The sequence below is a fragment of the Mesoplodon bidens genome (genome assembly GCF_964165515.1).
Source record: "Mesoplodon bidens genome assembly, chromosome: 4".
NCBI classification, from domain to species: Eukaryota; Metazoa; Chordata; class Mammalia; order Artiodactyla; family Ziphiidae; genus Mesoplodon; species Mesoplodon bidens.
The window spans coordinates 118,608,928-118,621,644 of NC_138160.1; the positions used below are offsets into that span (position 1 = coordinate 118,608,928).

At 44.4% G+C, this 12,717-nt stretch overlaps 1 protein-coding gene across 4 annotated transcripts in view; it reads right to left on the reverse strand.

The window, feature by feature from the left end:
- Positions 1-12,717, reverse strand: part of SIL1 (SIL1 nucleotide exchange factor) — a 303,875-nt gene that overhangs the window by 186,103 nt on the left and 105,055 nt on the right. For all 4 annotated transcript variants that reach the window (XM_081230896.1, XM_081230897.1, XM_081230899.1 and 1 more), the window contains one exon: positions 2,333-2,447. In XM_081230896.1, the coding sequence (XP_081087022.1) occupies positions 2,333-2,447 (115 nt within the window). The remainder of the gene's footprint in view (positions 1-2,332; positions 2,448-12,717) is intronic.

The following is a 12,717-nucleotide window of genomic DNA, read 5'->3' on the forward strand; positions in this document are numbered from 1 at the left end:
GACCAAAGCCTTCAAGATCCAAGAGAATGAATGAAACTCTCAAGGTAGGTGGATAGATGCTGTGACAGAGACAGACTGAGAAGGCAACATTTGGGATAGGAGCCTGGCTGACAGAGCCCTAAATTAAACAATGGAAGCAGCCAACCCTTACTAAAAAATAACAGCTGACATTTATTGACCATCCATTAGCCATATTGTGCCAGTGCCAATGCTAGGTGCTTTATATATACAATCACATTTAATCTACACTAAAATTTAAGAGGGAGGTACCAACCCTGTTTACACGAGGAAACAAAGCTCAGAAATGGTCAAAGTAAAAAAAAAAAAAAAAAAAAGAAATGGTCAAATTGCCAAAGTAGGAGGCAAAAGGGAGTTTACCAAGGCTCTGTGCTCCTTCCACTGGGTTCTACTACCTCCCTCATCATCCACCACCTTTTGAAGGCCAGTATACCACACAACCACATCCCTTTAGCATTCGCACTGCTCCTAAGATGTGGCATCCCAGGGAGATGCCATAGCAGGAGCCAGGAAGGGAGGCTGGCTCCAGATCATACCCTGATACACACAGCCAGCCTTTGCTGGGTGGCCATTAACCTGTACAAATGCCTTTGGGGAGGACAATTCCAGGTCACTAGGAGCATTTGCCTGGACTCTAGGCTCTGAACAAAGGATCATGACCACTCCCACCTCCCCCACCACCCATTTTCACTGTTGTGAAGGTGGCTGGCTGCATAATTTGGATTTTAAATGCCATTGGGGCAGCAATTTTTATGGTATGAGAGAAAAGATGCTTCAACTCCTACTTGTACTTAGCACATGATGAAAGATTATGACAAATGGATACAGCTTAGGAACAGACATAAGGATAAAAGCAGCTTTTGCTGATGAAAGTCAGTATTAACATTTTTCTGAGATTAGACTCAAAAGAGCTAATATAAATGGGCCAGAATAATTATGGCTCTGAAAGCTCATCTATTTGGTTGGACTATTATCTAAAAGAGACTTACTAACACACAGTCCTTAAGTAAATTCATCAGCATGCTTTTGTTAATTGTGCATCTGCTAAAGCTCATAATGGGGAGCACCCAGATCCTCATGAGCTGCAGGTTGGAGGGGACACAGCCCTGAGCCCTTGAGACACTTGGATGCTTTTCTGGGCCGGGCTATGCCAGAAACAGCCCCAACTTCATGCCATGGCCAGTCCCAGCCTCAGGGGCCAATGGGATCCCAGTCTCATTCTCCTTGAAGAGGAGGCCAAAAAACGGCAGCAACAAGATCTTAGTCAAAGAACATTAAAAGCTCAAAAGGATTCGTGACTCCTAACTGTACATTCTCTCCTGCTCTACAAAGTGGGGAGAAAGGCAGAGAGAAAACAAATGACTTCAGAGAGAAGGTAGAAGCTTGCCATGAGCCAGAGGTGAACCTCAGCTGAGCTGGATTAAATTCATCACAATTGTCATTTGCACTTCAAGGCCCTCCGGCTCCAAAGCCTCCAGCACTTTACCCAACATTTAAGTGGGACCCCTGGGGTTGGAGAAGGTGGCCAGGGGAGGGTGTAACTGTGAGAGAGCTGACAGTCAGGGCATCTCAAGGGAGAGGAAAGAGAGGGCATTGGGAGTTGATCAAGGGTAGGCTGTTGGTGGGGCAGGCCAGGGAAATGGGGCCAGGACACCCTGCAGCCAGGCCAAGCTCAGGGCTTTCTCAGGCATTCTGCCCCTGCCTTTGGCAATGACAGAAACCCTCAGCAATGAGGTCTGGGTTAATGAAAAGGAGGCTGTAAAGAACATGGAGAAAAGGACAGAGGGAAAGAGGATACAGAGAATGCACATGGATGAGCAAAGTAGACAAAGAAGCAGTCTTACTTGGTGCTCACCACACAGGCACCCAGCCCCTTGGGGAGAATCCTGACCTTCCCAGCTCTGCCACAAACTAGCTTTATAATGTTGGCCAAGTTACTTAATATCTCTGAGACTTAATCTCCTCCTTGTCAAATGAAGATAATAATTGTAGTTGTCTACTTCATAGGGTTGTTGAGGGGATTAAATAAGAATACATATAAAGCACATAATACAATGCTTGGTACATAGTAAGCTAATCATATTATCATCATTGTTATTATATCATTATCATCATCCTCATCTTTTCGCCAAAGAGAAACTGTGTCGTAAGCTTTAAACAGAGGCCAGAGGACTAAGGGATGGGGGAAGAAGTACACATACTATGTGACCCAGCACTGGTCACATTCCTATAAGAAACTCCCACAGCAGCTCTGGTGGCATGGAGGCTTTCTTGGACCCAAAAAAGATCCCTCTATTTGCGGTAAGACACTTACCAAGTTCTTATGACTGAGGCAGAAGGTGAAGCAGGAGGTCATCAGCATGCCGAGTAGCATGCCCAGAGGAGCCATCCTAAATAGGAGCAGGCCCTGGTGAGGCATAGTTAGGGGCCTGAGGAATGTAAACACAGAAAATAGAAGGTCAACAGGAAGCTGGTGTTTGACACCCCTCCCCCTGCCCCAGCATAGTGATTCCCATGATGTCACTTTTTTGACAGATGTCAAACATTTCAGATGATGTCAGACATTTCCTGAATAGAGGTATCACAGGTCTTTTACCCCAAAGGCAGATCAACCTGAAGTAAGCCTCCATTCCCCCATATGGGGAGATATGCCTTGGTTAAAACTGTACAGTAAACCAGGACCCTTGCATGAGCTATAATAGCCCTGGTCCCTTCCTTCTTCATTATCCGGGTTGTTATCAGGTTGCACAGGGTGGTATTGGCTATGGTGAAGAGAGAAGGAAACTAACCAAATGATGTGTGTGAACAGACATGGGCCCAAATTCATATGAGCCTTTATAACCATTCACTTCTAAACCATATCCACTGTTATACCTGAAGACATGCCATCAGCACCCTCTAAAACAGCAAAGTTCAATATTCCCAAGCCATAAAGCCTTTTACATCACTTTTCAGACAGTCAAAAACACCAAAGTGCAGGCCCTAGTAGCTGTTAAAATTTAAATAACACAAGGATAAAAGGATACTCCATGTTCACAGATTGGAGGCTTAATAATGTTAAGACAACAATACTACCTAGAGTAATATGCAGATTCAATACAATCCCTATCAAAATCCCAGTGGTGGGGAATTGGGGAATTCCCTGGCGGTCCAGTGGTTAGGATTTGGCACTTTCACTGAAGTGGCCCAGGTTCGATCCCTGGTCGGGGAATTAAGATCCCACAAGCCACAGCATGGCCAAAAAAAAAAAAACCAATGGTGATGTTTTACAGAAATGGAGAAACCCATCCTAAAATACATATGGAATTTCAAGGGACCCAGAACATAAAAACACTGAAAGAGAAGAACAAAGTTGGAGGACACACACTTCCTGATTTCAAAACTTACTACAAAGCTAGAGTAATCAAAACACTGTGGCACTGGCATAAGGACAGACATACAGACCAATGGAATAGAATTGAGAGCCCAGAAAAAATTACATATATGATCAATTGATTTTCAGCAATGGTACCAAGACAATTCAATGGGGAAAGGACAGTCTCTCCAACAAACTGTTCTGGAACAACTGGATTTCCACATGCAAAAGAATGAAGTGGACCCTTCCCTTACATAATATATTAAAATTAACTCAAAATGGATCAAAGATATAAACTGAAGAGTTAAAATTCTTAGAAGAAACATAGGGAAAATCTTCATAACCTTAGATTTGGCAATACTTTCTTAAACAAGATACCCAAAGCACGGACGATAAAAGAAAAAATAAATAAATGGAACTCCTTCAAAATTAAAAAATTTTGTGCCTCAAAGGACATTATTAAGAGAGTGAAAAGACAACTCAAAAAATTAGAAAAATATTTCTAGATCATCTATCTTAAGGGTTTAGTATCCAGAATATATAAACAACACCTACAACTCAACAACAAAAAAACAAGCAAGCTAAATTAAAACAGGCCAAAGACTTGAATAGACATTTCTCCAAAGAAGATATACATATGCCAACAGGGACATTAAAGGATTCTCAACATCATTAATCACTAAGGTAATGCAAACCAAAGCCACAATGAGATACTGTACCATTTTACATCCACTACTATGGCTATAATTTAAAAAAACAAACCAGAAAGTAACAAATGTTAACAAGGATGTAGAGAAACTAAAACCCTAGTACATTGCTGGTGGGACTGTAAAATGGTGCAGCTGCTGTGGGACAGTTTGGCAGTTCCTCAAAAAGTTAAACATAGAACTACTATATATATATAATCCAGCAATTCCACCCCTAGGTATATATTCCACCCAAAAGTTCTGAAAACATTGACTCAAACAGATACTTCCATGTGAATGTTCACAGCATCATTATTGACAACAGCCAAAAAAGTGGAACAACTTAAGGATTCATCAACAGATGATTTTTTTTCAAATGTGGTACATACAATGGAATATTATTCAGCCATAAAAAGAATGAAATGCTGATACATGCTTCAACATGAATGAACCTTAAAAACATTATGCCAAGTGAAATAAGCTAGACACCAAAGAATAGATACTGTATGATTCTACTTAAGTGAAATACCTAGAATAGGCAAACTGGAGCAGTAAAAACATTTTGGTCAGTAAACTAGAGTGGAAATCAAAAGAACTTAATCCAAACTGGCAAGTGACCTCAGAAAGAAAGGCAGAAAGAAAAAAAATAACAAATTAAAAAAGCAAAAAAGAAAAACACCTTAGAAAAATTCAGAACCTGTCAGTATCAGCCCAGACCCTTATAAAAGGTTTCTGTGTTGGTCACTCAGCCCCAATACACCTCATTAGGCAGTTTACTCAGAAGAGTCTTAAATGAATTAATTATAAGGGAAACACCTCTGGAGAGCATGGGGTTTTACCTTTTCTCTTTCCTATTCCTGCCACACTCCTCCATGTTCCACCCCAATAAATTGGTCCTGTGACAAGATTGCAGTGGAACCCAAAGCCCTGCCTGAACCCACTATAAGAAGTTATTACCCAGTGACCAGCCCACACCTTCTTGGGGGCAGACGGAAACTTTCCCTAAGGACATCTGGAGCCGTGAAGGAAAACAGCCCTGCTGGACCGGGACTGTGCTAAAAAAGCACAGCCAAATGGAAAAGCAAAGGCTTGGGAGCTAAAAATAGATGCTATACTCACCCAGCAGCAAAAGCCTTTGCTTTCTGCCAGTTTCTCCCCTCTTTTTTTGTAGACAAAATGGAACAGCTGAGTGCCACATGAGCTTTCCCCAGCAACCTGGCTCCTTGGGGCACCAATCACACTGAAAGACACAGACTCAGTTCATAGCACAGCACTAGGTTCTGGACAGGTGCCTGGCCATGTCTGGGTGTGCAGAGGAGTGGGAGTGCAAGGCTCGGTGAGGATGAACAAGGGACAGAAGCTGCCACATCAAGAATGAGAAGTCAAGAAAGGCCCAGGGAGATGGGTCCCAAGAGGACACAGCCCTAGAGCTTCCTAGAATGTCCCATACCTTTTTTATTCTTGCATCCTTGGCTGTGGGGAAAAGGAGAATAAAAAATGGAAGTAGGGGACTCACAGCATTATCAGGACAACATACATTAAGAGAGAAAAGGATTATCCAAAAGCCACAGACTTCCCTTCCCCTACGTGAGACCGTTCATGTGTATATGCATATACACACACACAGAGAGTTAGACGCTTCCTTCTTACAGCCAGGGATAAACACCTGGAACTCATGCTGGGGGGAAATAATGAGAAGGAACAGAGAAATGAGAATGAAATCAAGGGCAAAGATGACAAATGAGCAGAAGGAGGAGGCCTAGAAGGGACTGAGGAAGAAGAGGTTGGGGGCAGCTGATGCACTAACAGCATACCCACCTCCTGGAGTGGGATGGCAGGCCGGGTGAGAGAAATGGCAGCTCCCACAGGGCTCCTTGCTGCCTCCATCACCTGCACACACACTAACGCCCTCAGAAGCATTTCCTGACAATACTAAGGATGACAGGTCGATTCACAAATGGATCCTTCATCTCCCCCACGCCCAATAATTCCATGTGGACTGCACACCTGACCTGTTCATTGGCTCCATATATTTTCTTATGAATCAGAGATAAAGAGAGAGAGAACACGGTGGGGGGGGGGGGCAGTGCCTGGGAGCAGTGAGGCTGGGAGAAAGGTGTGAGACAGTTTCCCAGGCATTGCAAGGGTACCCAGAGAACAAGTGCAAACTCTGCAGCACGCAGGCATGGGTAATGCTGTCCTCTGTCCTCATAAGGCCTGGCCTGTAATTATGTCACCTGGGCTTTGTCCTTATTCAAGAAGTGGCGATGTAGAGCAAGCACGCACGTTTTCCCTTGGGCTTTACACTGAAGCTGGGGGGAAGGGGGAAAGAGGGAAAGGAGAAGTGGCCCACAGTTTGGTTCTGCCAGGATGGTCCACCATCACAAGCAGGGACATAGGCAGCAGCAGCAGCAAAAGAAAACCTCAGACCCTGACATAAGTAAAGCCAAAGTCATGGAATCCCACTGAGGCATAGTTTGGCACTTGGCCTGAGGTTAGCGTCCTCCCCAAATCACTTGCCACCCACTAATGCTGAGTTCACCTGATCACCTGCTCCTGTACACCCTGGATAACAAACCTTCCCATCATCCTTGGCTCTCAAAAGAAGACAGAACTACATCTTTTCATTTATGGCCTTCTTCTGACTTACAATACCATCACTCAGTCCAGGAAAGGGGAATGCATTTCAGTGTTCCACCAGTAACTCTTTCCTTAAGTATCCTTGGGCTTTGAGACAAAAAAGATAATAAGATACTTGAGATGCCCATTTTTCTATCAAAACTGGCCACGTGTAGTCTGTACTTCTACTTAAATAGAGGTTGGATGCTCTCAGCAATCTGTATTGCCAGCCTGGAGCAGATGCTTGGGGCACAGGTGGGAGAAGGCCCTTGGACTCACTAGCCCTTGCCTCCCTGGTGCCTTATATTCTCCTCTCAATTCAGACAGGAGTCTAGGAGGGGACTGGGCCATATATAAACAAGACATCTTCCCGTAACTTTTATCTTCTCTTAAGGCAGGAACACAAAAGAATGGCATGAGGATGGCAGGAAGCCAACAGAGGAAGGAGGAGTGGAACTGCTGGACCTCCTAAAGCTTCTGACATGCTGGTAGGTCCCATGGACAGTGGCTGCTCTCCAGTCTCAGGGCCAGAGCACAGGGGGAACAGGTAAACATCACAAGTGTTCTGGGCAGGGAGACCCACCTCAGCAGCCTGCCTGGGAACGCTTGGAACTCCCATCTTATAAAATGCTCATGTTCTTAACCTACAGTGTATATCCATGTATTTGTTTCCCCAAATCTTTTGTAAAAAGTGAAAGGCCAAGAATTTCTACTTCCATCTTATAAGAAGGAAATTAAAGCAAAGAGATTTAAAACATTGGGTTGAAAGTACAGTACATGAATTTAGATTCAGACACATCTAAGGCCAAGTCTTGGCTCTGCCAATTTCTAGCTATGTGATCCTGGACACACACTTCACTAGGCCTCAGTTTCTTCATCTATAAAATGGGAATAAGAGCTCCTACTTCAAAGAGTATTAGGGAGGATTAAATAAAACAATGCGTGGAAAGTACACGGTACAGCACCTGGCACCTAGTTATCACACCATCATTAGACCGGGGATGAGGACTTGCCCCTGGTCCCACAGGCAGTCAGAGCCAGGCCAGGCACCCTAGAAACACTCTCCAGAGCTCCCTGACTCCTGCAGGATCTGCATACCCTCTAGCTGAGCCCACATCTCAAATTTTAGGACCAAAGCCTTTTGCTGGGTATCTGCTTTCAGGAGGTGAAGGAAACAGATGTTAGAGGAGGACCCCCACAGCTAAAAATGGAGAGACCCCAGCCAGTTTTCTGCTGAGCACCGAGGCAGACCCAGCCCATTCAGTGCTTTTCCCAGCATATTAGTGTCCAGAGAGCCAGGCCACCATCATGTAGAACTTCCACTTGCAGGAACAGCTATAAGACAGTCTTCTGCTTTACAAACTGACAGTTAGAGGATAAGCTCTTCCCACAAACACATTCATTACTATTTATGTGCTACACAAACCCATACACACACACACACACACACACACACACACACACACACAGAGTCACTCACCTCTACACAAATAGAAGCTCACTGCCTAATTTGGGCAGACAAATATGAATCTGAAAAAACAATGCAAAGAGAACATTGAAAGGATAGTCCTGACAAGGAAGAACAATGTGCAAAGGCTTAGGAAAAGAAATGGATTTTTAAAGAATAATTTGAAGGACAAGAGAAGTAAGTTTGAAGAGGTCAGGCAAACAGGCTTTTTCCCCATAAGACATAAATTAAACAAAGTCAGGAGGTAGACAGCAATTAAATAAAAAGAGGCTTTGAACTGCAAAAGAAATGTGGCTTCTAACCCCAGTCTAGCCCTAACTGGCTGGGAGGCTGGACCTGGAGCATCCTTAAGCCACTGACCATTTGTGTAATGGCAACAGTGTGTGCCCCAAATACTGAAGTCATGCCTAAGGCCATGCAAATGGCGACTGCTCTCAACAAACCCAAGGCACCCTAAAAGGAAAGTGATCAGGTGAGGCTACTGGAGGGTAAAAAGTTCACAATGGATCCAAGCCTCTGCCTGACCAGAGAGTTACAAGGCCAAAATCCGCTTGTACAGTCTGCAAGGGAGAGCCCAAGTGAGGCCTTTCCAGTGGCAACACAGAGACAGGTGCTGGCCCTGCCAGAGAGCACATGGAGCCAAGAAGGGCTCCACAGGCCCAGCTGGGACTGGAGCTCTAGAAGGAAGGCAACACAGGATGGGATGAAATAGGAAGGGGGCATTCCTGACCCCTCCTTAATACTCTGTACTCCAAAATGTGGGGGACATGGCCAATCCCATCCCTACCCCAGTAGAGAAGAGAACAGATCTTCAAGAAGGTAGCTAAGTCACTACTAAATATAGAATAGATAACCAACAAGGACCTACTGTATAGCACAGGGAAATACACTCAATATCTTGTAATAACCTATAATGGAAAGGAATCTGAAGAAGAATAAATAGATATGTATAACTGAATCACTTTGCTGTACATCTGAAACTAATACAACATTGTAAATCAACTGTATTTCAATTAAAAAAATTTTTTAAATGGTAGCTAAGCATGTTAACAAAAAACTGCAATCTCGGAGACAAAAGACAGTGCTCCCTCTAAAAGAAATCAGGTGACAAGTAGAGTGATTGAATAAAAAGGAGCCCAGCCTGGCCCTCTCCAGACCCATCCTATTCAGCCCCAGCCTTCAAAGAATCTGAATGCTAGAAGGGAGCTTAAGACTTAGTCTTCATTTGGACTGCTAACAATCCAAAAGACACAGCAGGCACTTGATACCTACACACAGAAAAACCAGAGTTCAATGCCTTCAGGTATGGGCTTGTCACTGCATCCAGGAAGGCTCTGGCAACTTCATGCCTGTTGAAGACAAAGAGGTAGAGAGGACTAGGGCAGAAGAAGAATTTTGGTGCCATCACCCAGAGGTGACAACCGAAGCAATAATAGAGTTCCTGTATTACGGAGAAAACTTAAAGAGAAAGGAACAATGGGCCAAGAAGAGTTTTCAAGCCATGACTGTACGTTAGGAAAAGAAAGAGGATGGGACTTCCCTGGTGGTTCAGTGGTTGAGAATCTGTCTTGCAATGCAGCGGATGCCGGTTCGATCCCTGGTGGGGGAACTAAGATGCCATATGCCGCGGGGTAACTGAGCCCACACACCACAAGTACAGAGCCCAGATGCTCTGGAGCCCACATGCCACAACTAGAGAACCTGCGCACTGCAACTAATGAGCCCACGTGCCACAACTAAGACCCAACGCAGCCAATAAATAAATAATTTTTTTTTTAGAAAAGAAAGAAAGAGGAGCAATCCAGGGACCAAGATGAAGAACATTAAGAATAGTGCAGAATTACACAGGTCAAGAGAGGAGGGAATCCTGAGAAAATCAAGTTGTGGGTTCAACAAAGTCAAGAGGTCAGTCAGAACAAGGATGAGAAAAGCCACTGGATTTGGCAACAAGGAAGCTGGAGGGCCCTTCAAAAGAGGGCACACTTGTGAAGAAATAGAGGCACAAAGATAGAACACCTGGAAAAGTTGAGTAGGTCCACTGAAGTTTGGAGATTTGGGGCCACTTCTCTAAATCCAATTTTTTCAACCTTTCCCCTAGAGTCATAATGATAACAGAGAAAAATACTGAGCCCGGTGGTCATATAGAGAGATTCTCTGGTGCCATATGGTAGGTTCGCTTGATGGAGTAGAGCTACCCCTCAACACACACATCCTCAGGATAGTGATGGGCACAGTCACATCAGTAGAGAAAGGAGGCAAGGAGACAAAGCCTCCAAGAACAAACTCCCATCAGACACACAACTCCACCTTCTCTGAGCTCTCCGCCATGCCTCAGAACGCTCTGAAGCTTTAGTCCTTACACTCTGTAGAGCTGTAATAATCATAATTATAGCACTTGGACCGAGGGATAAAGAGAAATACCCCCATGACACTAAATTCCCTAGTATTAAAATGCAGTATTTGGGCAGCCCAGAAGAAAATAAATTCTGTATAATAATAATTATAGTCAACATTTATAGAGCACTTTCTATGTTCCAAGCAAAGTTCTAAGCTCATTTACTCTTCACCACAACCCTGTGATGGGGTTCTAATATGCTGCTTATTTTGCCCATGAGGGGACTAAAATTCAGAGAGGTTAAGTAATTTGCCCAAGTTCACACAGTCAGAGAGTGGTAGAGTCAGGAATCAAAGCCATTCCGGCCCCAGAACACATACTCTTTCTACAGACCATGCTGCCTTTCCATTGGTCTATGAAATCAGCCATTCATTTTATTTGTTTTGCAACAGTGTAAATTAAAAGCCACACATTTTGTGTCAGGAGAGAAATTTTTTAATGAGCCTACTGGAGCCCTCTTGCAGAGAGAGCCACTTCTACCACATCTATATTTCTGCACATCATACACACACACGCATGTACACACACATGCACACACATTTTGATTACTGAATGTCCTTCGCACAGCCCAGCCCACAGTAGAGACACAGACATTCAAGAAGAAGAAGGCCCTTGCCTCAGATTGCAACCAGTTCACTGGCACCCTGTATGACTTGACCTCTTAACCTCCCATAACTCAGGCTCCCCAGCTGTACAAGAAGCAAAAGCATCCTTGCTCTCCCTCACAGAGTCCAGCACAAAGCACTCCCCCTCATACCCAACTGTCTGGAAAGAACTTAGCAGAGGGGAGGAGAGAACTATATTGGGTAAAAGTTGGCCAAGATGATATCCAAGCACATTTACAACTAGTCTATGATCCTATTCCCCATGCATGAAATATATAGGACAGGATTATTTCTACATGGCAGATGAAGAAAATAGAGCCCAAAAGGGTGAATGGGGCTTGCCTAAGCACACCAGCAAGCAACCAGGCAAAGTAGAGGAACATACCAGCCGTGGTCAGTGTATTTTCCACTAGGCTCCAGACTGCACATTTCTAGCAGGGAGTGGGCAAGGAAATCTACTCCTTATACTTGCTCCCCGACACTGCGTGAGGTCCTTAGAGTGATCAGCCTGTGTCTCATGACAGCAGCCAAGGTTACCAAAAACTCTACTCAACTCCATCTCCACTCCAGACCTGGACTTCCACCCAGGTCTCCCCAATTAGTTGTGGGACTTTGGGCCAGCCACTTAACCTCTCTCCAAGTTTCAATTCCTTCATCTAAAAAGGGACTTAATAGTAACTATTTTGTAGGATGGGTGTTAGCATTAAATGAGATGACATGAAGCATACAGCACAATGCTTGACACAAACCAAGGGCTCAAGAAGCTTGTAGCTCTCACTAACAACTACTGTTAGAGAAAATTCTGAGCAAAGGACAGGATAAACAAAAGCAGTGAGGCTTCACCCCCATATAGAAATGTCTTCTGTTCTGATAATCAAGCCTCTCCTTGGAACCCAGCTTCCCTGAGCTGCAAATCTGCCCACACCTGGACTACACTCTAGGTGGCTACAGAGGCATTTCCATTGAAACCTTTAAGCGATATTGGCTGGCTGTGCATCAGTGCCCACTGGAGAGTTGACTAAGAACAACCACTTCAGAGCCCAGCTTCCTGGTGATTCAGGCCTGTCTTCATATTCCTGCTGCTGCTCTCATACCTCTGAGAGAATAGGGAAGGCAGGAGCAGCAGGGGCAAATTCAGCAGACTTAGACTGCTTAGACTGCCCCAGACAGGGTCAGTTGCTGTCCAGGGAGTAAGAGCTCCAGGGCCACCTCCTTCCCTCTCCTTTTAAACTAATAACTATATCTCCTAACAGTAAGCATGATGGGCTTTCTTTATAGACTGCTCCCCAAGAATACCAGGACCTTCATACACTCATCTACAAACCACAGTCTGGGGCTGGAGAGGGATCAGAGTTCATCTTTCCTTTCCCCTGCTGTGTCCAAACTTCCAGCAAAGGTCAGGGCCTCATAGTGGGACTATGATAGGATAGGGAGGAAGGTATGACTTCTAGTCCATAGCTCCAAATGGACTATCTGCAAATCAGTAAGCACACTAACACTTATTCTGTGCCAGCCACTGTGGCACTTTGGATTACAAGCATTCAGCATTCACACTCTAGAAACAGGTACCT